The sequence below is a fragment of the Triticum dicoccoides genome, chromosome 2B (genome assembly GCF_002162155.2).
Source record: "Triticum dicoccoides isolate Atlit2015 ecotype Zavitan chromosome 2B, WEW_v2.0, whole genome shotgun sequence".
Classification (NCBI taxonomy): domain Eukaryota; kingdom Viridiplantae; phylum Streptophyta; class Magnoliopsida; order Poales; family Poaceae; genus Triticum; species Triticum dicoccoides.
In genome coordinates this window covers 178,549,496-178,575,483 of record NC_041383.1, presented here as the reverse complement: position 1 = coordinate 178,575,483, position 25,988 = coordinate 178,549,496, and the positions used below count along the sequence as shown (strand labels likewise).

The 25,988-nt window shown below is 44.8% G+C and overlaps 2 protein-coding genes across 2 annotated transcripts; both read right to left on the bottom strand.

Moving 5' to 3' along the window:
- Nucleotides 1-320: 320 nt before the first annotated feature.
- Nucleotides 321-2,584, bottom strand: LOC119362912 (heavy metal-associated isoprenylated plant protein 23-like). Its single transcript, XM_037628186.1, has 2 exons — nt 2,008-2,584; nt 321-797 (listed from the first exon to the last, which is right to left on the bottom strand). Exons 1-2 carry the CDS (start codon nt 2,189-2,191, stop codon nt 493-495), a joined length of 489 nt encoding a protein of 162 aa, XP_037484083.1. The 5' UTR covers nt 2,192-2,584; the 3' UTR covers nt 321-492.
- A 6,952-nt stretch (nt 2,585-9,536) lies between these two features.
- LOC119362911 (mitochondrial import inner membrane translocase subunit TIM44-2-like) lies at nt 9,537-15,985 on the bottom strand. The gene is made up of 14 exons (XM_037628184.1): nt 15,659-15,985; nt 14,612-14,718; nt 14,316-14,390; nt 14,106-14,181; nt 13,423-13,467; nt 12,924-13,334; nt 12,747-12,848; nt 12,597-12,661; nt 12,294-12,362; nt 12,150-12,222; nt 11,534-11,638; nt 11,247-11,318; nt 11,092-11,154; nt 9,537-10,067 (listed from the first exon to the last, which is right to left on the bottom strand). The coding sequence occupies exons 1-14, from the start codon at nt 15,719-15,721 to the stop codon at nt 9,933-9,935; spliced, it is 1,461 nt and encodes a 486-aa protein (XP_037484081.1). The 5' UTR covers nt 15,722-15,985; the 3' UTR covers nt 9,537-9,932.
- Nucleotides 15,986-25,988: the final 10,003 nt, after the last annotated feature.

The following is a 25,988-nucleotide window of genomic DNA, read 5'->3' as shown; positions in this document are numbered from 1 at the left end:
TGGTTTTCAACCCAGGGAATTGGAGCGCGTCGGTGACGGAAGTGCCACTCCCGGCTGTCATCAAATGGGCCTGCGAAAAAAACCGGGCCGAAATAAACTCATGGTTTACTCATCCAGGGAAACGACGGGGATCCATGATCCCTCGCAACCAAACAAGGCCTAAGTTTCGCTCCTCTATTTTTCAGGAGATCGGTTAGAGATGCTCTAATAAACCGAGGCGCGAAGAGAGGGGATCAGGCCATTGAGATGTCCTTCTGCACGAGACCAAGTTACCCGAACTATCCAGGGTTTCTCGACTCATGCCCGTGACAGTCCGAGGGTTGGATTGTCAACACTGATCATAATCAGCACTCCAAACTACTAGTAACATTCATACTACTTCAGTGCTACTACTTGAGATGAACTCGCAAACATTGTCCAACACTTCCTTACAGGGATCACTAGCCGCATGCAGAACATCAGCACAAGTTTTTTTTTTACTCTCTCGTCGCATCACATGACGGCGCAGGAGTTGGCGTTGTCGTCGTTGAACATGTCGGTGAGCTGGTCGTCCTGCCTGCTGACCTGGCCGGACACGTTGCCGTAGCCGGGCTCCTGGCTCCTGACGTAGCCGGCGGGGGCCCGCTTGTCGTAGGTGCCGGCGACGTAGGGCTGGCTGACCTGGCTGTAGGGCACGTAGGGCCAGATCTCGGCCTTCTTCCCCGTGGACTGCGCCTTCCTCAGCACCTTGCTGGCCTCCACGTACCCCGCCACCGTCACCTTCTGCTGCTTCCTGTTGATGTTCACTGATCGGACCCCTGAAATTACAAACCTCATGGTTAATCCAAGTGCTAATCCACTAGTGTGAAGTCGACGTTATTGATTATATACCTATTAGCTTATGGTTCAGAATCAGATGTTGTAAATGTTTCAGAAAGTAAAGATGCAAAATTATCGGGGTCCATCTGATGCAGCTTCTGCATGTAGAAACATCATTGATGTGTGTGGGTTTTATGTTCAGAAAACTAAACCCTCCATGTGGAAAACTGATTTCGTTGTCCTACAGGCAGATGTAGTACGCCTTGAATATATTCTTGTGTTCATAGCCACTTTGGTTTGTGTCACACACACACATAAAAATGTTTGTCAGAGAACTCCTACTCATACGCGCCAAAAAAAAATCTCCTACTCATATCTGGTGAACAGATGGTCTCTGCAAAAGATATAGGGGACGGACAAAACTGTGTTATAGAGCATTTGTGCTTCAAGGAACATGCTGCTGGATGTGAACAATGAATACAGTCCAATGTGCTGCAGCAAGATTCGTCATGATTCTGTTTTAAACTAGCTGTGCACTCGAGCAGAGGAGCAGAGCAGAGATAGAAATAGAACCTTTCAAGGAGATGAAAACGCAGCTCATGACTAATTGAACTTAATCAGTTTTCTTTCATAAATGTGCTCATAAGAAATGATGTCCTGTTCAAGTGAGGCAAGATACATTCGTAAAGGCAGTAAAGATGTTTGAAAAGATATTTCGTATCTTGCATGCGCGTGCTACGTATGATCAGCGAGGCCACGGTGCTAGATTGTGTTTAGCAAACTGAAACCTCCATTCGGAAAATCAAATCTATTGGCCTCCATTTTGTTCAGTGAGGGGTTTTACCAAATTGAAACCTACTGTACATTCTTGGGCAAACAGCATTCTTGTGAGGACGTGACAACTACAATTCCAGTAAGGCGCTAATCATATCATACCTGCTTTGTCGGAACCTCTTTCGCATCAAGGCGCGTGTAGAACAGCAGACCAAAGCATTTATAGATAGAAGAAGAGTTCTTTGTGGTTTATACAGTTCATATTTATGCATGCTTCCTACTGTATTTCCTAATGTGAGTACTGAACTGAGTGGATAGATCAAAAATGTGCTGCAACAAGAGGCACTATGAAGCGTGTGCACGCCTTGTCTGTTCTTTCTTTCTAAGAAGATCTAAGAAGATGAGCAGAGGAGCAGAGAGAGAGAGAGGCGGAACCTTTCATGGAGGAGAGGGCGTTCTTGACCTTGCGCTCGCACCCCTCGCAGTCCATGCTGACCTTGAGCTCCACCGTCTGCATCTGCTTCCTCCTCCTCCTGTTGCCGTGGCCGTGGCCATGGCCATGGCCTCCACCGCCCCCCAGCAGCCCGGACAGGTACTCCAAGGTGCCCCCCACTCCCATCGCAAACCCTCACAACAGCAGCAACAGCAAGAGGAAGAAGAAGCTTTCAAGTACCAAGAAGACTCGCGACCAAAGATGGTTCTCTCAGTGTCACTGACCAAAGATGTGAGATATGAATGGGAGGAAGCAAGGCGGTCATTTATACACACGCAGTGCAGCTGCTGCGTGTGATGCCCCTTGCGCAGTGACAGACAGCACTCGACGGGTGAGGAGAGAGGCTTGCAAAAGGACCATGTGAGACCTTTTTCTCTCGCGCGACAGTGGCTGCGTTGATGTTGATGTGACCAGGACAAGGAAGAAGACATGAAATCAATGGCGCGAGGAAAGGGATAGGACGGGAGCTATAGCTGCGTAGGAGGGAAATCAATGTCGAAGGGTGGTGGTGAGAGGGTTCTTGGAAGTTGGAAGCCACAGTGGCCTAGGGTGGCTATGCCTCTGTCTATGACCTGCCTGTCTTGACAGCCATGTGTGCATCAGTGTGTTAGAGAATATGTTTCCGTGGCATCTCAAACTCCTTTCCTTCTCCTACTCAAACTCCTTGTAATATTCCTTGTACTCCAAGCTTGGCTTCGGCCGCATCAATCAATATAAACAGAACCGCGGCTCCCCTCGAGGGAGTAGGAACGCTTATTATCTTTCATGGTAATCAGAGCCACCTCTTCTCCTACATCTAGCCACAAATCAAAACCCTAGAACCACATATCATCGTCTCCATGGCTTCTTCGTCCGGCGTCGGCCTCAACCTCGGATCGCCGCCATCTGAGAAGCTAGCAAGAGGAAACTTCATCCTCTGGAAGACCCAGGTGCTCCCAGCCCTGCGAGGTGCGCAGGTAACCGGGCTCCTGGACAACTCTGACGCCGCTCCACCCAAGACTGTGGAGATCACAAAGGCGGGCAAGACGACGGCCCTCGAGCCGAACCCTCTGTACGGACCCTGGATCGCCAAAGACCAGCAGGTCCTGTCATATCTTCTCAACTCCATGTCTCCAGAAATCCTTGCGCAAGTCGTCGGGAAGGACTCCACCTATGAGCTCTGGACGACGGTGAACAATCTCTTCGCCTCGCAATCACAGTCCCGGATCACCAATCTAAGGATCGCGATCACCAATACCAAGAAGGGCACAATGTCGAGCTCGGCGTATATGGCGAAGATGAAAAGCCTTGGGGATGAACTAGCTGCCGCTGGTCGTCCCGTCTCTGATCCGGAGATGGTGGACTACATACTCGCAGGACTCGACCGCGATTACGACTCCGTGGTGGCGGCGATCGGCGCTGTCAAGAACACAATCACCGCCGATGACCTCTTCGCTCAAATCTCCGCCTTTGATCAGAGGATGGAGATGCTGGGAGACTCGTCTTCAGGCGGGTTTCATTCATCTGCCAACGCCGTCTACAGAGGCCGCGGCCAGTCCCGTGGTAGATCCCGTGGGCGAGGAGGAAGAGGGCGCGGCCGCGGTGACCGCGGTGACCGCCAGCCTTCTCCTGTAAATAGAGGCGGCGGATTCAGAGGACGCCCTCGACAGCAACAGCAACAGCAGGTACGCGAGCAGCAGCATGACTATCCTGAGTGCCAGATATGCTATAGACATCATCCAGGAGGTGCACGTGTCTGCTGGTGGCGCTATGAAGAGAATGATCAAGAAGAGAAGGAGGCACATGCTGTCTCCTATGGCGTGGACACTAATTGGTACGCAGACAGTGCAGCAACAAATCACATCACAGGTGAACTTGACAAGCTGACAGTACGGGAGAAGTACAACGAAGGCGACCAAATTCGCACGGCAAGCGGTTCTGGTATGAATATCACCCACATTGGTAGTTCAATTGTTCAAAACCCCATGAAAAATTTGCACCTTAAAGATGTCTTGCATGTTCCTCAAACTTCCAAAAATCTTGTTTCTGTTCATCGATTCACCCTTGATAATAATGTTCTTATAGAATTCTATCCTCACTTTTTCTTGGTTAAGGATTTGAGCACAAGGAGAATCATTCTTAGAGGACGGTGCGTGGGAGGCCTCTATCCACTCATATCATCATCATCATCTTCATGGTCCAATAAACAAGCAAATATTGTCACCAAGCCATCATCATCAAGGTGGCATAGTCGATTAGGTCATCCATCTTCAGTCATAGTTAAATATGTTCTTAGCAAAAATAAACTCTCTTATGAGAATAGTGTTGAGTCAGTTTGTGATCCGTGTCAACAAGCAAAAAGTCATCAATTACCCTATCCCATCTCTACTAGTGTGTCTACTGCTCCTCTACAACTTATATTTTCAGATGTATGGGGACCAGCACCTACTTCAGTTGGGAGATTTTCTTACTATGTAAACTTTATTGATGACTATAGTAAATTTACTTGGATTTACTTGTTAAAGAAACGGTCTGATGTATTCCAAGTCTTCATCAATTTTCAAAACCTTGTTGAACGCAAACTGAACTCCAAGATCATTGCTATGCAAAGTGACTGGGGTGGTGAGTATGAAAAATTGAACTCTTTCTTCCAAAAACTTGGTATTTCACATCATGTCTCTTGCCCTCATGCTCATCAACAAAACGGATCTGCTGAAAGAAAGCACCGTCACATAGTTGATATGGGGCTAGCATTGCTAGCAAATGCATCCATGCCACTCAAATTCTGGGATGAAGCATTCTTAACCGCTACATATCTTATCAATTTGCTTCCTAGCAAAGTCATCAAATTTGAAACACCTATTACACGACTCCTTGGTGTCACACCCAACTACACATCTCTTCGTGTTTTCGGTTGTGCATGTTGGCCCAACCTCAGACCCTATAACACACGCAAACTCGCTTTTCGCTCCAAAAAGTGTGTCTTCTTAGGCTATAGTCCCATTCACAAAGGAGTTAAATGTCTAGATGTTCCTACTGGTAGGGTCTACATATCCAGAGATGTAGTTTTGGTGAGTCAGTGTTCCCTTTTGCTTCCCTTCATCCCAATGCTGGTGCACTTCTCCGCAAGGAAATCCTTCTTCTTCCTCCACACCTTCGGTCTTTTGATCATGGGGGCGACAGTTGTACTAACCAAAGTGATGATATTCCTGCTGGTATTGGTTCTTCTCTGTTGCATGTACAGGTCCCTGGTGAAAATGGCGCTCAAAATGATCAAAATTTCGAAAATCAAGCTCAAGATCATCTTATATTTCATGCTGAGGAAGGAGACGAACCTGGCACAGATGACGAAGCTGATCCGGCGGCGCCCGCAACTCCTGTTCGTGCGCAGACCTCGGATCCCGCGGCCAAATCAGCCTCGGATCGCGCTCCCACCAACCGCAGCGCTGATTCAGCAGCAGGCGGGACCAGCTGCGGGGTCGGCTGCAGGGCTGAATCCGCCTCGCCCAGCGCGCGCCACTCCCACGCCGCCACCTCAGCAGCAGGCGGGACCAGCCATGGGGCCGAATCTCCCTCGCCCAGCGCGCGCCTGCAACCGCGGTCGGGCGGTCGATCCGCTGTGCCGGCTCGGGCGGCTGGCACCCGTGTGGTGGACACACAAGCGGCCACACCAACGGCTACAGGATCCTCTGCGCAGGTGGCGCCAGATTCGCCTGTGTCATCACATGCAGCTTCCTCGGGATCTTCTGCGGCGAGTGCTCCTGTGGTCCAGCCAGCAGTTTCTTCACGAGTTATGACTCGATTACAGAAAGGTATACGAAATCCTAAAATAAGAAAAGATGGGACTATACCATATGGAATGTTGTGTATTTCAGGAGAACCAACAACATTGAATAGTGCACTTGATGATCCTAAGTGGAAGAAGGCAATGGATGAGGAATATTCTGCACTTATGAGGAACAAGACATGGCATCTTGTACCAAATCAGAAAGGTAAAAATATCATCGATTGCAAATGGGTTTACAGAATTAAAAAGAAGGCAGATGGCTCCATTGACAGGTACAAAGCACGTCTCGTTGCAAAGGGTTTTAAACAATGTTATGGTATTGATTATGAGGACACTTTCAGTCCTGTTGTTAAAGCTGCAACTATCAGACTTGTGCTAGCCATTGTTGTATCCAAGGGTTGGAGTCTACGACAGCTAGATGTACAGAATGCGTTTTTGCATGGCATTCTAGAAGAGGAAGTGTTTATGAGACAACCACCTGGTTATGAGGACAAGAAGTCACCACATTATGTTTGCAAGCTTGACAAGGCACTCTATGGTTTAAAACAAGCACCCAGAGCATGGTACTCCAGATTGAGTTTACAGTTGAAATATCTTGGTTTCATTGCCTCCAAAGCTGATACATCATTGTTTATTTATAACAAGGTTGGAGTAGTCATTTTTGTGCTTATATATGTTGATGATATCATCGTTGCAAGTTCTTCACAAAATGCTACTAATGCACTTCTGCATGATTTGAGCTCAGAGTTTGCCTTGAAAGACCTAGGTGATTTGCATTTCTTCCTAGGTATTGAGGTCAAGAAAACTCAAGATGGAATTGTGTTAAATCAGGAGAAATATATCACTGAGCTTCTGTCTCGCATGGGGATGAAGAATTGCAAGCCAGTTCCTACACCTTTGTCTTCCTCAGAAAAACTTTCAGCATATGAAGGTGTGCCACTTCAGGAGGAGGAAAGTACAAGGTATAGGAGTACTGTGGGAGCATTACAATATTTAACTCTCACACGTCCAGATATCTCATTTGCTGTCAACAAGGTTTGTCAATATCTGCATGCACCTACTTCTGCACATTGGTCAGCTGTCAAGAGAATTGTAAGATATGTAAAGCATACTATGGGAATAGGACTTCATTTCAAACGGTCTAATTCCTCTCTTGTGAGTGCATTCTCTGATGCTGACTGGGCAGGATGCAGTGATGACAGAAGATCAACTGGAGGCTTTGCAGTATTTTTTGGCTCTAACCTTATTTCTTGGAGTGCCAGAAAGCAAGCCACCGTGTCACGGTCAAGCACAGAAGCTGAATATAAGTCCTTGGCAAATGCAACTGCAGAAATCATTTGGGTTGAATCACTTCTTGAGGAATTGGGAATCAAGAAGAATCGTATCTCATGTTTATGGTGTGATAACTTGGGAGCAACATATTTGTCCGCAAATCCTGTGTTTCATGCAAGGACAAAGCACATCGAAATTGATTTTCACTTTGTGCGAGAAAGGGTTGCAGCCAAGAAACTCGAGATACGGTTTATTCCCTCCAAGGATCAAGTAGCAGACGGTTTTACAAAGGCATTGCCATCAAGACCATTTGAGGAGTTCAAGAGTAATCTTAATCTAGGGTAGTTAAGATTAAGGGAGGGTGTTAGAGAATATGTTTCCGTAGCATCTCAAACTCCTTTCCTTCTCCTACTCAAACTCCTTGTAATATTCCTTGTACTCCAAGCTTGGCTTCGGCCGCATCAATCAATATAAACAGAACCGCGGCTCCCCTCGAGGGAGTAGGAACGCTTATTATCTTTCACAGTGCATGCATGCATGCGCCCTCCTAGCCCTGTAGGCCTTTGAAAAAGCGCATAGCCAGGACCAAAGCTGCGCAAAAGGTCAAGAAGAAGAAGAAGAAGAAGAAGAAGAAAGGCTCTCTGGACTTCTGAAAGAGCAGATTCAGAGAGGTTTCCAGAGATGGTAGTGAATAAAGATAGAAGGGGTAATAATACTGGTAGAGCCAAAATAACAAATAATGGCAATGCACTTGGATGATAATGGCTGTGTACTTGGCCCCGAGATATTTCTTGAAGAGCTTCCAAGAAGAGCCTACCTGCCTGCTCCCTCACCAGCCGTGTTTTGTTCAAGTGTTGGTATACATTTCTTGTGCAGCGACGGGTCTGGGCGAGGGGCACGCCACCGAGACGTGGAGCTAAAATGGGGAGGCGCGTCGCTGTCGAACCTAGCGCTGCGCGCAGCATGTAGCCGACTGGTTGGTGAATGGTGACGAGACACCCCCATCCCATGCCCTGCTGGTTGGTTCCAGTGGTGGACGGTTGCGTGCTTGGTGCCATGGACACCGCGCCGTCCATGACGACGAGGGATCGGCACGGCACGGCACTGACGCTGCTGCTCTACCTCTGCTCTTTGCTGCTCTCCGGCACGGCGGCACCCAGGTTTCTGAGTCTTTTCCGTGGGTTCAAAATGCGTGAGAGATAGAAGATACTCTTTTCCGTGTGCTCAAAAATGCGTGCGAGATACATTGGCGATCTGTGGCCTTTGGCCACCTCTAGCTTCTAATGGTAGGGCGTTGTCGCGATGGAGCCGCCTGCAGTTGGCCGGGTGGTGGTACCAAGGATCGGTCGGTTGTTCGCAACCAATTATTGGCATTTGGCAACAACAATGCCGGGCGTGGAGAGGTTCAGGCGCAGTGTAGTGCATGGTACGTACGTCGATCATTGCAACATCATTGACATGACACGACGGGGCAAACGGCCCGGGAGAAGCATTGCATCGCCACCTTTGGTCGCACTGCAGGACAAAGAGAGACAGACAGACTAAAAAACACAAGGGGGATTCACGGTCGTGTCGACATAAATTTCCAAGACGCAGAGCTGAACAGCGCGCCAGGGATGGTCGATAGGTTTGGGAACGAATTGACGCCGCACCAACCGTGACGCAAATGCGCCCGAAACCACACGGACACGGTACACCACACCACACCACTCGCTCTGCGGTTGCATCACATGCAACTTTCTGGAAAGGATCAGATCGGTGCGTCCACGAGGGAGATGCAACTGGTGACTTGGTGAGTGAACACGCCTAAAACTTTGGATAGCTTCCTGTTAGTTTACGAAGCTGGCAGAAAGATGTGGCTGGGATGGACACAACAATAATATCGCGCCCAACATACCACACCAATACCAAACGTATGCACGATGACAGAAAGTTGAGAGGGGCGATGGAGAGAGAAAACAGACAGGTGATGAGGGAAGCGACAGCCTATTTGAACACCACCATCAGCCTACACTAGAGGGTTTAGGCTGTCACGCACTCATGTGCAATGATATGTTATCACTGAAGCAACAGCAGGAGCGACGAAATGAAATGTCTCTGAACTTCAATACACTACTTGGAAATGAAATGCCTTTTATTTCAGCAGTTGGTTAAGTCAGGGAAGTGAACAGTCAAGGCAAACTACTCCCTCCGTTCCTAAATATTTGTCTTTCTAGACATTTTAAATGACTACTACATACGGATGTATGTAGACATATTTTAGAGTGTAGATTCACTCATTTTGCTCCGTATGTAGTCACCTGTTAAAATGCCTAGAAAGACAAGTATTTAGGAACGGAGGGAGTACATTGCATCAGAGCGAAACCTTCCACCAGCAGCCAGCAAGATGGCACTCACCAAACAAACACTAGCTTAATTGCAAATTTATCGACGGAATACTCAAATGTGGTTCCTTCCCTTCAAAAATTATTGCTCACTGGCAACGTTTGTTTGCCACTGAAAAGAGTAACCAGCATTTTTTGCTTCTCCAACTCAGAACAAGAACAATCTGAGCACTACAGCCGTTCTCGGCTTCTAGTAACTTGCTAAAAAGGGGGAGCTGATTATACGAATGTCGCACACATTAGATACACATCATCAAAACGGAATGGGGCAGGGAACAGGGAGGCTGGCTGTCATTAGTATTTAAAACTAGAGAAACAACTTATGGAAAATTGCCTGCATAGTTTGTCGAGCGGTGAGACTTGGAACATTTAGGTTCTTCCATTCCGAACGGCAACGCGCCAGTGGCAGTGGCTAATCTGAATCAAGAAAGAGCGAAGAGCTACTCTATATAAGAGCCTTGACACCAAGCTGATGCATCTCACGCAACCGCCAAACTGCATAGTATGATTCTTCTTCTGGCAACTCATCGCTGTCCATGAGTTGCATTGCCCATTGATAGTAGACGGTGCGAATGGAATCCTGGCATAATTCAAGACAAAAACGGGTGTATCACTTCATCTATCAACAGAAACGGACTAGGCTGTTGCCACATATTATAAAGAGAAACTAATAAGAGCACTTTATATGCCTTGAACACTTTGAATTGTTTGAGTGCAGCCCGATCATGTGTGACTTGTGCTAATATAGACTTTCAAGCATCCACATGTTAGAATAAAATGAAAACTTAAGCCTACCACATACTCAACAAACTGCTTGTGCCTATAAAGCTCTAGCACTAGCTCAAAAATTGAAAGAAACGTCTATGAAATGAAGTACTAGTCAGGTCCAAATTCAAGTTATGGAGACATCATGAAACTATTTCACCTAGACAACTCTAGTGACACGATTTGCTCTCTAGCCTTGTTAATAATAGTTAGTTGCACATACTCAGGCATTACAGGAGATATTCAACAAACTGCAGGCGACTATAACATCAGCTTAAGAATTGAAAGAAATATCTAAGAAATTCTAATCAGGTCAAAGTTCAAGTTTTGGAGCTAACATGAAGCTATTTCACCTAGACAACTCTAGTGACATGACATGATTTACTCTGTAAGCTTGACAATAATACTAGTTAAAAAGATTGTACACACTCAGGCATTCCAGGAGATGTTGCCTCTGTCATATACTTAAATGCAATAAAAGGTCGCTAACCACTAACTGAGAAAAAAAAATCCATGCACAAGTAAATTCAATCAAGCATGTTAGTTAGTATAATACGGATGCTAAAGGGCGGCATCTTCTGAGTTAACAACGGTGTTACCTTCTACTCCCTCCGTTCCTAAATATTTGTCTTTTTAGAGATTTCAAATGGACAACACATGCGGATGTATATAGACATATTTTAGAGTGTAGATTCACTCATTTTGTTTCGTATGTAGTTACTTATTGAAATATCTAAAAAGACAAATATTTAGGAATGGAGGGAGTATGAGCTTACCACACATAAAAAATACATACAAACAAAGTGCACAGCTACATATGGCCCTAGTAAATAGCCTACCTGTCCTCCTTCTGTTACTTGTCCTTCTTTATCACGAATACAATGAATCTCCTGTGTTCGGAACTGAAATGGAGTTTGGAAACAAGGATACACTGTAAGCAGAACAGATAACAAGAACGAAAAAACAATGAATCAATATGCCACTAGGCACTAACCATCACGAGAATGATGGGTGCTGATCCCAACATCTTTGTTTCCCTTACGTCAGCATCAGATATGTGAAGAATCTGCAAAGGCAGTAGAAATTCAGAAGAAAAAAAATATTATTTTTATTATACAAAGAGGAGCTATTTTGCAGTTTTTTCTTAATAAATTCCAGCTTAGGAGCATCAAACTATAGTGTTGTGAAGAACATAGTTTGTACAAGTGAACTAAAATCTACAGAGGGGCTGACAACATTTACAAAGGAATCAAAGAAAAATATAGATAAACGTTGACCTACCTTGTGATCAAAAAACATGCCTTGTGATGCATATCCTTTCCTCTCTCCTTCGCATCGTTCAAGTATTTCCTTGGTGCAGTACTTTTTTAAAGTCTTCAGATCACCCTGAAATTATAACAAGTAACTTTGAGATAATAAAATCGCTATATATTTACCAATGTGCGCATTATTTCGTATGTAAATTAGACAACATGTAATGAATAGTTTGGCACCACTTTCTTCCATGCTTATACACATAATTAAAAAAACAGCTAACATGCTCCATCAATGGTTGGTGGAATCAAAATCTAAACAAGATTGCAAGCAGCAAAAAAGAGGCTTCCGTAGCATTCTCATCAACTCATTTATGTGATGTGGGGTGTGTGGAAAGATATAAATCAAAAGATTTTCCAGAGCAAGGCAAAGAGCGCCAAGGGGGTTGCCATGCTCATCCAGGGGAAAACTGGGCATAAATCATTCATTTGTTCAAACATTTGTGAGATTATAGCCATGAGGTAAGACTTGTTCTGGTAAATGTTTGTGACTTTCTTTCCAAGCTATATGAATAACAGAGCACCTAATTCTTTTCTCAAGAAAATGATAAGAGATTGTTTTTCCTTGGCTAGATGAAGGTTACCTTTGAATATGCGGTAAGAACAGGCTTGATCATTTCTTGAACATCACCAATAAAATCGGATAATGAAAAGGATCTGTGGACAAAATGGTGGAATACAGTTCAGCAACATTCTGAAACTTCTCAAAGTAGAGTTGCATGTCTTACGGATCACGTCGCCGAATTTCCCTGAAAGATGCTGCAGTAGCGGTCTCTTCAAAAATAGTTTCATTAATACTGCATGGAAGGAGCAAAGACAAATCAATCAGATAATCAATAGATGCATTAAATATTACAAATGAAGAGAAAAGATATCAAGTGCTTTGCAACAACAAGATAATCACATTAGGTTTCAAGCCCTATTTATGCTACAAGTGGAAGCACGGAGTTTAAAAAAAAGAAATGGGATAAAACAAATAGCATACAGTCAAGGTTGAACAAATAAAAGTTTATAATGGAGTGCGATCATACTCTTGAATTTTCTGAACTACTGGATGGTCACTTGTCTCCCATCTTTCTCGGACATCCTCAGCTACCTGCATTTGTAAGTACACAACATAAAAGTGAATACACATGACCCACAGTTTTTAATTAAAAAAAACTGTGGTTTTCTGATGGTACCTCTTGTCCCTTTGTTACGACAGGTTTGGTGTACTCGTTCACCTTTGTTACGACAGGTTTGGTGTACTCGTTCACCCTCTTATAGACTGGATGACCTCGCATCTTTACACAGAGAAAATGTTTTAGATGGTAGACCGGTGTGAAAAAATAAGGAGGCGGAGTCTCCACTTATGATACCTTATTCTTGATTGCTTCCCATTTTTCACCCACCACTGACTTCTTTGTTGGTACAATAACTATATCAGTTCTTGTACTCTTCTCTACAGCTGCAGAATAAGCTTGCCTAATATGGTTTTTCTTTTTTCTGCTAGAGCTAGAGCTTAGTTCATCTTTGACAATTTCATATCCCTGCTTAGCTAAAGCTGAGACTCTTGTGTCCTTCAATTTTGCAAATGCACCAGACACAACTGGTGAAGCTGATGAAAATGTTGACCTTAATTTATCAAACAACATATAGGCACTTGTGGCATCTTGGGACTTGTCATCTGAATGTGAGGACGCCTCAGTTTTCCCGTGATTTGAAGTTCCATGTGAACCATCTCTGAAGCTTGAAGTTTCTTCCTTTCCTAGTCCAAAGCTTTCCTTCACCTGTAATGATTTCCACTAAATAAAAAAAAAACCTTCTCTGATGGAAAGCAACATCCATATTGGATTACTCATATTCACTTAACACTACCTCTTCTGTAGCAGCAGACATTTTTTCTTTAACATTTGCAGTAACCTGCAAGAGAACAAAACAAAATTCTGAACATGGAAAAGAGAAAGAAATGAAAACATGTTTTGCAAGATCAAATGATTGTCTTTGAAGACAATTGTGGCTGACAAGGTGGCAATGGGGATTACCCAGGCGGGTATTGGACTCACATCCCCGTCCCCGCGACAGCCCTCCCATGCCCATTCCCATCCCCATACCCGCATGCGGGGATGAAAATCTTCCCATCCCCATCACCGTCCGGTTTTTTATCCCCATGGGGAAACCCATACACGCAATCAACAACAACCTTCGCTAGCATTTCAATATAGAAAACAACATTTCAGCATAATAAACAATATGTTGTGGCTAGGTTAGGGATTTCTTAGGGCTTTTGGGGCAAAGGGACGGGATGGGTGGAAATTTGGGTGGGTAAGGGCGGGAATTACCTTGGGTCTACTAATTTCAGAGCCCGCATATAAGGCCTTCACGGGTAAGGCGGGTAATGGGCACGGTTAATACTATCACATCCCTGTCTTGCGCGCTAGGTAAGGTATTTGACCCACCAGCTTCCCCGTGGGCATTAAAGCTAGCACATCCCCGTCCCCTAATAGAGTAATTAACCACGGGGACATGGGTAACAGTTAACCATTGCCAGCTCCGCTTACCTTTTTGGATGTTGCCTCAGCTTCAGTCATAACATCTTCAACACTCTTGGAAATTGTCTCGGCTGTTTTCTGAGTTCTGCATAGGGAGGGCATATATGTTCAAAGAAGCCTCTAAAATATATGGAACTTATTACATACAAAGGTTTCAATGAAGTGCTATATGTATACGACTTAAAATGAAAGAAGTGCAGTCTTTTTATCAACTTATACCTTACTTTGAGATCTTCCTTTACCACACCAAGTTTCTCACTGAACTCCTTCATGGATTTCTGGAATTCAGGATTACTGCAGTTCAAACATTGAAGTAATAAAGAAAAATGCAAAGAAAAGAGCAGAGTGTTGACAAGCATAATGGCTCATCATGGTTGTACATAACCAAAGGCGCAAGTACAGTAAGTACATACCATGCTAGCCACAAGTACAGTATGTGTTAAGCATGCTGCTACAATAATTAAATTTTCCTTTTAATTTTGGTGGCGGTGAAGACCATAGAGAGTAAATCATACCTCTTAGCCTCACCCTTCAGCTGCTTTGAGAACTCGTTGAAAACACTTAGATTCCGATTATTCAGATGCCTGTATCCAGTAACGGCTTGCACATTGGCAGTCGTTGCCTATACCACGTTAAAGAATAGATGGCAGTCAGTTAACCACATGCAATAATATAGAGCGATGATACAGTATCAAATAGAGTGTGCAGGAAACAGAATCCAGAAACATCCTATATTGACTACATTTCACATTGAAGGAGAACAAAGACACAGAACTATTTTCAGACTTCTACATCAGATTAATTACTTATTCCTTTGCTACAGCACCATAGAAAATACTCTGGTACGAAGCCTTAATCAAGTGAGATTCCACACACAGGTACTCCCTCTGTCCCATAATGTAAGACATTTTTTGACACTACTGTAGTATTTAACTAGGCACGGAGGGAGTATTTAACTAGGCACATATGAATGTGACATGAACGACAAGAAACAAGGTTCCTCTGTTTTCCTTTTCGTTTTTGTTGAACCATAAATAAATAATTGTAAGTCTTTTGCCTCCCTGACAACTTTAGTCCGTAGTGGTAACTATAACCCTTGATGATCCTATAGACACATCAGGCTATACTCCATTGGTTCTGAACTAACAATACCAAGAATCGCAAGCTGGAGGTCGAAAGGAAATGTGCTTCATCTAAAAGCAGCATCCTTGTTGATCATCCCAGCGTTCTCTATTAAGTGATCACATAAAAAAGAATGCAGAACACTACCCTCTAATGTGTACAACATCAACTTAAAAATCACAATCAATTAGAATGAATACTGGCAACAAATATACACTAAAACCACAACCTCGATCTCATCCAAATACTCTCTCGTATATTTCAACAATACACTGAAGCTACAATTTTTGCCCCACCCCAGTGCTTTCTCTCCCATGCCTCCACCACGGACAAGCAATTAGAACGGGACAAACCGAGCATGTTATCCCAAAAACCTTCGCTAGAACCCCAATCTACGTTGCCCTCGCCCAATCCAATGCCCCCAGGAGAATCGAACTCACCAATCGCAGCGCGGCCACCGAGGAGGGCCGCCTCAGAGCACGCAGCAGCGTCGAGGTCGCCATCCCTGAAGCAATCAGCGGGTCACCGCGACGGACTGGTAGGATCCCGGCGGCCTCTTGGAGCGGCGGCGGCGGCGGCGGCTCGCCAGAGGTAGAGAGGGCAGGGAGGGGGGATATGAGGAGGTGGGGCCGGAGCCTGGAGGTGGGGAGGCGCGCCGGGGAGGTGGAGGAGCGGCGCTGCTGGCTGCTGGCCCCGGCCGCCGCGGCTGCTAGGGTCTGGGGGGAGAGGCGGAAGAGAGAGGGAGAAGGTTTGAAGGACGGAGAAAAGAGGAAGAGGCTGGACTGGATTGTAAATAATGAAAGTTGCGCGTTTCCTCGTAGCGCCACGAGGTAAAATTGTTCACGAGGCGATAGGGGGTTAGTCGTAATAACGGATTCTTAATTAACACGTTCTTGCGGCAAAAGAAAGCCCTCCTCGTCGGCGACTTTGAATTTGCTCTCCTGATTTTAGTTGTTTGCTCATCGGAAATAAAATAAGAAAAATGACACCCTAAAAAAATGAATAAAATGACTTGTTCCACAAGTATATGTTTTTTTTTCATTTTCTAACGTTTTTTAAGAGAGAACCCGGGAGGGCCGGGCAGGGTACAAGGAAGAGATGATTACAGCATAATAATAGTGCACGTGCATTGGACTAAGCTGAAATCTACAAGTATTCAATTCAAGAGAGAAGACAAGGTAATATGGGTTTTAAGTTAAATCAACAATCATGCATATCAGAGCCACTAAGCATTTTCAATATGGTCTTCTACTCTCGACCCTCAAAGGAAAGAAAAGAAATAAAACTATTTACACGGAAAAGCTCCCAACAAGCAAAAGAAGAACGAGAAATCTTTTGGGGTTTTCATCTTAATTACTACTACAAGCATGGAAATTGAACTAACTAATTTTTTTGATTTTCTTAAGGTTTATCAAACACACAAGAAGAAAGCTAGAAAAATAAATTAAACTAGCATGGATAATACAATGAAAGAGTATGAGCATCGACAACTAGAATATTGTGTGAATATGAATGTAAAGTCGGTGAGAAATACGTACTCCCCCAAGCTTAGGCTTTTGGCCTAAGTTGGTCTAATGCCAAGGATAACCTGCCTGATATCCGAAGTTATAACCGGGATCATACTGAGATGCAACAGTCAATGCCTCCTGAGCTGCGGCATGTTGGCGAGCTGCCTCCGCTCTCCTCTCATGTTCGGCTGCCTCCTCCCTGGTAACAACATATCTTCGTTTTGCTTGGTAATCAAAAAGGGAAGGAGCAGGGAGAGTAACATGGACGGCGCGACGTTTGTCAAAGATTAGTCGATACTGAAGGAATTGATCATTCCTCAAAAGAAAACGATGCCTAACCATAGCGTCAAAATCTAAATAAGCGGTAGGCAACTCTATATCACCCTCACGTGGAGATATACCAAGATAATTAGCAACACGGGTCGCATAAATTCCTCGAAATAACTCTCTAGATATACCATTATTATGCAACCTACGTACAACTATTGCCCCCAAGTTGTAATTATTACGTAATACAGCACTTTTGAGGACACAAAGATCAGGGACACACATGTGACATGCTTCATCTTTACCATTAATGCATCTACCAATGAAGAGAGCAAAATAATGTATAGCAGGAAAATGAATGCTCCCTATGGTAGCTTTGTGCTATGTCCCTAGATTCTCCCACAATGATACTAGCAAAAAAGTCTTTATATTCAGATTTGTGGGTTCATTAACATTGCCCCATTGCGGGAGTTTGCAAGAAGTTGTGAAATCTTCTAAGTCCATGGTATAAGATTGATCATAAATATCAAACAGGACATTCTGAGAATTATGCAAAGATGTATATTTAAATATTCTCATGAATGAATCAGTCAATTGGTAGTACTGAGGACACTTATCTTGTATGAAGTCCTCAAGATCGGCATTACGCACATATGCGTCAAAATCATCCTTGATGCCTGCATTGACCATAAACTCTTCTAACGGCCACTCACAAGACCGCACTTCAGCTTCCCTTGATGGTTCATCGTCTTGCTCACGCATAGCACGCCTGGGCCCTCTCTTTATTGAGGAACCACCTTGGTACATTTTCCTGGACATATTTCTTCCTCTAAAAAATTTCTGAAATTTTTAGTAACTTCAAAATAAAAGTGAATCAAACTAAACAAGATTGATAGCAACTACTCCCACAAGTGCCTAGAGCCTATATCATGCATTAGAATTATTTGGGACCTCATAAATTTGCACATGCAAGCTCAAGAACAGGGTCACCTATGCAACAAAAATTTACAATGAATAAAGCACTAGAACAAAAACTAATTGGATCAATGGAGGAGTCACATACCAAGCAACAATCTCCCAAAGTAGTTTTGTGAATGGATCTCTGAGCAAGGAGATCGAAAATCGCAGGAAAATGAGCTAGAACTCGTGCTTGAGCTGGATGGGGATTTTTTGGGAGGAAGAAGTGGAGGGGGGCCATCGTGGGCCCATGAGATAGGGGGGCGCGCACAGGGGGAGTGGGCGCGCCCTCCACCCTCGTGGCCAGGTACTTTCCCCCCTTGCTGTGTTCTCAGTGCCTAAAATCCTCAAATATTTCATAAAAAATCATACTAAATTTGCAGGGCATTTGGAGCACTTCTATTTTCGGGATATTTTCTATTGCACGGATAATTCAGAAAACAGACAGATAATACTATTTTTGCTTTATTTATTCTAAATAACAGAAAGTAAAAATAGGGTACAGGAGGTTGTGCCTTCTAGTTTCATCCATCTCATGATCATCAAAAGGAATCCACTAACAAGGTTGATCAAGTCTTGTTAACAAACTCATTCTAAATAACATGGAACCGAAGAAATTTTGAATAACACTAGGTTACCTCAACAGGGATATGAACATCCCTAACAATAAGAATATCATACTTTTTTTTGACAGTTGGGAGAGGAAAATCAAAACCTCCAATAATGATAGTTGGAATTTTTCCAATAGAATTGATGCTATGAACTTGAGGTTGTTTCCTCGGAAAGTGTACCGTATGCTCATTATCATTAACATGAAAAGTGACATTGCCTTTGTTGCAATCAATAGCAGCCCCTGCAGTATTCAAAAAGGGTCTACCAAGGATAATCGACATACTATCGTCCTCGGGAATATCAAGAATAACAAAGTTTGTTAAGGTAGTGACATTTGCAACCACAACATGCACATCCTCACAAATACTGACAGGTATAGCAGTTGATTTATCAGCCATTTGCAAAGATATTTCAGTAGGTGTCAACGTATTCAATTCAAGTCTACGATATAAAGAGAGAGGCATAACACTAACACCGGCTCCAAGATCACATAAATCAGTTTTAACATAATTTCTTTTAATGGAGCATGGTATAGTTGGTACTCCTGGATCTCCTAGTTTCTTAGGTATTCCACCTTTAAAAGTATAATTAGCAAGCATGGTGGAAATTTCAGTTTCCGGTATCTTTCTTTTATTTGTAATGATATCCTTCATATATTTAGCATAAGGGTTTACTTTAAGCATATTAGTTAAGCGCATACGTAAGAAGATAGGTCTAATCATTTCAGCAAAGCGCTCAAAATCCTCATCATCCTTTGACTTGGATGGTTTAGGAGGAAAAGGCATGGGTTTCTCAACCCATGGTTCTCTTTCTTTACCGTGCTTCCTAGCAACAAAATCTCTTTTATCATAACGTTGATTTCTTGATTGTGGGTTATCAAGATCAACAACAGGTTCATACATCATTATTATTGTTAGGTTGAGCATCAACATGAGCATTATCATTAACATTATCACTAGGTTCATGTTCATCACCTGATTGTGTTTCAGCATCATAAATAGAAATATCATTGGGATTCTCAGGTGTGTCTACAACAGGTTCACTAGAAGCATGCAAAGTCCTATCATTTTTCTTTTTCTTCTTTTTAGAAGGACTAGATGCCTCTACATTATTTCTCTGAGAGTCCTGCTCGATTCTCCTAGGGTGGCCTTCAGGATACAAAGGTTCCTGAGTCATTCTACCAGTTCTAGTAGCCACTCTAATAGCAAAGTCATGTTTATTATTTAATTCATCGAGCAAATCACTTTGAGCTTTAAGTACTTGCTCTACTTGAGTGGTAACCATAGAAGCATATTTGCTAATGAGTTTGAGTTCACCTTTAACTCTAGCCATATAAACACTCAAGCGTCATATCATGATAGCATTGCTCTTTAATTATCTACCAACATAAGCATTAAACTTTCTTGTCTAGCCATAAAGCCATCAAATTCATCTAAGCATTGGCTATGAAATTTAGTAGACGGGATCTCAACTTTATCATATCTATAGAGAGAATTTACCTATACTACCTGTGTCGGGTTATCAAGACAATGTGTTTCTTCAATAGGTAGATTAAGACCATGTATTTCTTCAATATATAGGAGGTAAATTCTTAACATCTTCAGCTTTAATACCTTTTTCTTTCATAGATTTCTTTGCCTCTTGCATATCTTCAGGACTGAGAAATAGAACACCCCTCTTCTTCAGAGTTGGTTTAAGAATAGGTTCAGGAGCTGGCTCAATTGGCTTAGGAATTGCCTCAGGAATTGGCTCAGGAAGAGTCCATTAGTCAACATATTATTCAATAACAATTCAGCTTGGTCGATTGTTCTTTCCCTGAAAACACAACGAGCACAACTATCCAAGTGGTCCTTGGAAGCATCGGTTAGTCCATTATAAAAGATATCAAGTATTTCATTTTTCTTAAGAGGATGATCAGGCAAAACATTAAGTAATCGGAGAAGTCTCCCCCAAGCTTGTGGGAGACTCTCTGCTTCGATTTGCACAAAATTATATATTTTCTGCAAGGCAGCTTCTTTCTTATGAGCAGGGAAATTTTTAGCAGAGAAGTAATAAATCATATCCTGGGGACTACGCACACAACTAGGATCAAGAGAATTAAACCAAGTTTTAGCATCACCCTTCAATGAGAATGGAAATAACTTAAGGATATAATAATAGCAAGACTTCTCATCATTAGTAAAACAGGGTGGCTATATCATCAACTTGGTAAGATGTGCCACAACAGTTTCAGATTCATAGCCATAAAAAGGATCAGGTTCAACCAAAGTAATTATTTCAGGATCAACAGAGAATTCATAATCCTTATCAGTAACAAAGATAGGTGAAGTAGCAAAAGCAGGGTCATATTTCATTCTAGCATTCAGAGTTTTCTATTTAAGTTTAGCTAGTAATTTCTTAAGATCAGATCTATCATTGCAAGCAAAAAGATCTCTAGCAGCTTCTTCATCCATAACATAACCCTCTGGAACAACAGGCAATTCATACTTAGGGGGAGAACCTTCATCATCACTATCATCAATAATTTCATCGTCAATAATTTCATTCTCTCTAACCCTAGCAAGTTGATCATCAAGATAATCACCTAATGGCACAGTAGTATCAAGCATAGAAGTAGTTTCATCATAAGTATCATGCATAGCAGAAGTGGCATCATCAATAACATGCGACATATCAGAATTCGTAGCAGTAGCAGGTTTAGGTGTCGCAAGCTTACTCAAAACAGAGGGAGAATCTAGTGCAGAGCTAGATGGCAGTTCCTTACCTCCCCTCGTAGTTGAGGGAAAAATCTTAGTTGTTTCGTCTTTCAAGTTCTTCAAAGTGATCAGTAGATATAAATCCCAAGTGACTCAAGGAATAGAGCTATGCTCCCCGGCAACGGCGCCAGAAAATTGAAGGAAATATGCCCTAGAGGCAATAATAAAGTTATTATTTATTTCCTCATATCATGATAAATGTTTATTATTCATGCTAGAATTGTATTAACCGGAAACATGATACATGTGTGAATACATAGACAAACATATAAGTCACTAGTATGCCTCTACTTGACTAGCTCATTAATCAAAGATGGTTATGTTTCCTAACCATAGGCATGTGTTGTCATTTGATTAATGGGATCACATCATTAGGAGAATGATGTGATTGACATGACCCATTCCGTTAGCCTAGCACTTGATCGTTTAGTATACTGCTATTGCTTTCTTCATGACTTATACAAAGTTCCTGCAACTATGAGATTGTGCAACTCCCGTTTACCGGAAGAACACTTTGTGTGCTACCAAAAGTCACAACGTAACTGAGTGATTATAAAGGTGCTCTACAGGTGTTTCCGAAGGTACATGTTGGGTTGGCATAATTCAAGATTAGGTTTTGTCACTCTGATTGTCGGAGAGGTATCTCTGGGCCCTCTCGGTAATACTCATCACCTAAGCCTTGCAAGCATTATAACTAATGATTTAGTTATGAGATGATGTATTACAGAACGAGTAAAGAGACTTGCCGATAACGAGATTGAACTAGGTATTGGATACCGACGATCAAATCTCGGGCAAGTAACATACCGATGACAAAGGGAACAACGTATGTTGTTATGCGGTTTGACCGATAAAGATCTTCGTAGAATATGTAGGAACCAATATGGGCATCCAGGTCCCGCTATTGGTTACTGACCGAGAATGGTTCTAGGTCATGTCTACATAGTTCTTGAACCCGTAGGGTCCGCACGCTTAACGTTTCGATGACAGTTTTATTATGAGTTTATAAGTTTTGATGTACCGAAGTTTGTTCGGAGTCCCGGATGTGATCACGGACATGACGAGGAGTCTCGAAATGGTCGAGACATAAAGATTGATATATTGGACGACTATATTCGGACACCGGAAGTGTTCCGGGAGTTTTCGGAGAAAACCGGAGTACCGGAGGGTTACCGGAACCCCCCCGGAAAGTAATGGGCCTTGATGGGCCCTATTGGAGAAAGAGAGAGGCCGGCTAGGGCAAGTGGCGCGCCCCCTCCCCTTGAGTCCGAATAGGACAAGGAAGGGGGGGGGCGCCCCCCTTGCCTTCCCCTCTCCCACTTCTTCCTTCCCCCTCCTTCTTGGATTAGGAAAGGGAGGGGGGAAACCTACTTGGAGTAGGTTTCCCCCTCCTAGGGCGCGCCTCACCTTAGGCCGGCCCCCTCCTCCTCTCCCCCTTTATATACGGGGGCGGGGGGCACCCCATAGACACACAAGTTGATCTACGGATCGTTCCTTAGCCGTGTGCGGTGCCCCCCTCCACCATATTCCACCTCGTTCATATCGTCGCGGAGTTTAGGCGAAGCCCTGCGCCGGTAGAACATCATCATCGTCACCACGCCGTCGTGCTGACGGAACTCATCTCCGGAGCTCGGCTGGATCGGAGGCCGGAGATCGTCATCGAGCTGAACGTGTGCTGAACTCGGAGGCTCCGTACGTTCGGTGCTTGGATCGGTCGGATCGTGAAGACGTATGACTACATCAACCGCGTTGTGCTAACGCTTCCGCTTACGGTCTACGAGGGTACGTAGACGAACACTCTCCCCTCTCGTTGCTATGCCATCACCATGATCTTGCGTGTGCGTAGGAATTTTTTTGAAATTACTACGTTCCCCAACAGTGGCATTCGAGCCTAGGTTTTATGCGTTGATGTTATATGCACGAGTAGAACACAAGTGAGTTGTGGGCGATACAAGTCATACTGCTTACCAGCATGTCATACTTTGGTTCGGCGGTATTGTTGGATGAAGCGGCCCGAACCGACATTACGCGTACGCTTACGCGAGACTGGTTCTACCGACGTGCTTTGCACACAGGTGGCTGGCGGGTGTCAGTTTCTCCAACTTTAGTTGAATCGAGTGTGGCTACGCCCGGTCCTTGCGAAGGTTAAAACAACACCAACTTGACGAACTATCGTTGTGGTTTTGATGCGTAGGTAAGAACGGTTCTTGCTAAGCCCGTAGCAGCCACGTAAAATTTGCAACAACAAAGTAGAGGATGTCTAACTTGTTTTTGCAGGGCATGTTGTGATGTGATATGGCCAAGACGTGATGCCATATTTTATTGTATGAGATGATCATGTTTTGTAACCGAAGTTATGCCCGGCCGCGGAAGATCAACACGTCGCAGCCCCACCTAGGCACAACAGAGAGGCCAGCACACCAGTCTAAACCTAAGCGCACAGGGGTCTGGGCCCATCGCCCATAGCACACCTGCACGTTGCGAGGGCGGCCGGAAGCAGACCTAGCCTAGCAGGCGTTCCAGTCCAATCCGGCGCGCGCCGCTCTGTCGCTGACGTCTGAAGTGCTTCGGCTGATACCACGACGCCGGGATACCCATAACTACTCCCACGTAGATGGTTAGTGCGTATAGGCTCGTAGCCAACTCAGATCAAATACCAAGGTCTCGTTAAGCGTGTTAAGTATCCGCGAACGCCGAACAGGGCCAGGCCCACCTCTCTCCTAGGTGGTCTCAACCTGCCCTGTCGCTCCGCCACAAGGATCCACTCGCGGGTGCTCCACCAGCCGACCTGACTTTAGTCTCCACATGTATCATGTATAAAGTATATAGTATATACCCGTGATCACCTCCCGAGTGATCACGGCCCGATAGTGTAGCACGGCAGACGGACAAGAATGTAGGGCCACAGATGAAAATACTAGCATCCTATACTAAGCATATATGATTGCAGGTAAAGGTAACAACAGTAGTATCAAGGACAGGCTATGCATCAGGATAGGTATAATCAGAAAGCAGTAACATGCTACGCTACTCTAATGCAAGAAGTATAGAGTAGAATAGGCGATATCTGGTGATCAAGGGGGGGGGGGCTTGCCTGGTTGCTCTGGCAAGAGAGAGGGGCCGTCAACTCCGTAGTCGAACTGGGCAGCAGCAGCGTCGGTCTCGTAGTCTACCGGAGATAAGACGGGGAAGAAACAATGAATACAATGCAAACATAAACACGACGATGCGTGACGTGACAATGAGCAGTGCTAGGTGTGTCCTAACGCAGTATGAGGTGATGTCGGCGAAGGGGGAAAACATCCGGGAAAGTATTCCCGGTGTTCCGTGTTTTCGGGCAGAGGAGTCGGAGGGGGAAAGTTGTGAGTTCGATAGGTTAGGGGGGTGTGGCGGACGAACGGATTGCGTATCCGGAATCGTCTCGTCGTTCTGAACAACTTTCATGTACAAAGTTTCTCCATCCGAGTTACAGATTATTTAATATTAATTTTTAAAGTTTTAATTCATTTTTAGAATTAACAGAATTAATTTAATTAGGAAATGCCATAATGACATCAGCATGACATCAGGGTGATGTCAGCAGTCAACAGTCAGTTGACTTGGTCAAATTGACGTGTGGGTCCTGCATGTCATAGGCTGAGACCACTAATCAGGTTTAATTAGTTAGATAAATGATCAGGTTAATTAAGTTTAATTAAACTAGATTAATTAACTTAATTAAGTTATTAATTAACTGATTATTTAATTAATTTCAATTTTTTAACAAACGTTTTGGGGTGGGGCCCTTTCGTCATAGGCCCAGAGGCCTTAGCGGTTCGGGCGCGGTTACGGGCGCGGGCGCATGGGCGTGGGCGCCCGATCCTGGTCAGGCGCGCCCCAGGCGAGGCCAACAGCACGGTCGCCGGCCAGGGGAGGCAGCGGAGACCGGTGGGCAGCGCGGTGAGGCCGCAGCGGCAGGCGGAGCAAAGGCGGGGCAAGGCCTAACGGGGACGCGCGCGCACGAGCGCTGGCCGACGAAGTCGACCACAGGCTGGAGCAGAGCGAGGCGCGTGGGACAAGGATGACGCTAGACGCGGCACGGGGCATGCGGCGAGAGCGGGGTAGAGGAGAAGGAGGGGGCCTCACGAGGGGTTGCAGGGCACGGGGCAGCCGGGGTCGAGGAGGAAGTCGGAGACGACGGCGACGTGGTGACGAGGCGCAGCGGCGTGGCGGCGTGCGTCTACGGTGTCGGTGACGGCAGGGGTCGAGGAGGAGCTCCGGTGGACGCGACGGGGATCCGGTCGATGTCGCTGACTTGGGGCCGCTCCAGTCGGTCTCGGGCATGAGAAGGTCGTGGATGACATCGAGGAAGCCATTGGGCTGCACGAGCAGCTCGGGAAGGCCGCTGGCCATGGCCATGGCGAGGTGGTGGCTGCGCTCGACCAACGAGGAGGAAGAGGGGCGTGGCGAGCTGCTAGGGAGGACGGAGGGAGGAGAGATGACCGGGCGACGGGGAAGGGCAGTGAGGCGGTCAGAGTCGCCAGCGCGGCATCGGACAGGAGGGAGCTCCTCTCCCGTGTGTGTGTTGTGTGGTGTCGGCGGGGTAGGAGGATGAGGGAACGGGGTGGGGATCGGGGCAAAGTGGGGAGGGGGTCGCTAGGGTTCGGTCGCCCCAGGGGGCTATAGGCGCC

Bases quoted from the DNA above. Each gene is read 5' to 3' on its own strand.
- LOC119362912 (XM_037628186.1), bottom strand. From the start codon at position 2,191: ATGGGAGTGGGGGGCACCTTGGAGTACCTGTCCGGGCTGCTGGGGGGC. The intron at 798-2,007 runs GTTCCGCCTCTC...TTGTAATTTCAG, and splicing joins CGCCCTCTCCTCCATGAAAG to GGGTCCGATCAGTGAACATC.
- LOC119362911 (XM_037628184.1), bottom strand. From the start codon at position 15,721: ATGGCGACCTCGACGCTGCTGCGTGCTCTGAGGCGGCCCTCCTCGGTG. The intron at 13,335-13,422 runs GTAGTGTTAAGT...AAATCATTACAG, and splicing joins TGTCTGCTGCTACAGAAGAG to GTGAAGGAAAGCTTTGGACT. The intron at 11,639-12,149 runs GTAACCTTCATC...TTATAATTTCAG, and splicing joins TTCTTACCGCATATTCAAAG to GGTGATCTGAAGACTTTAAA.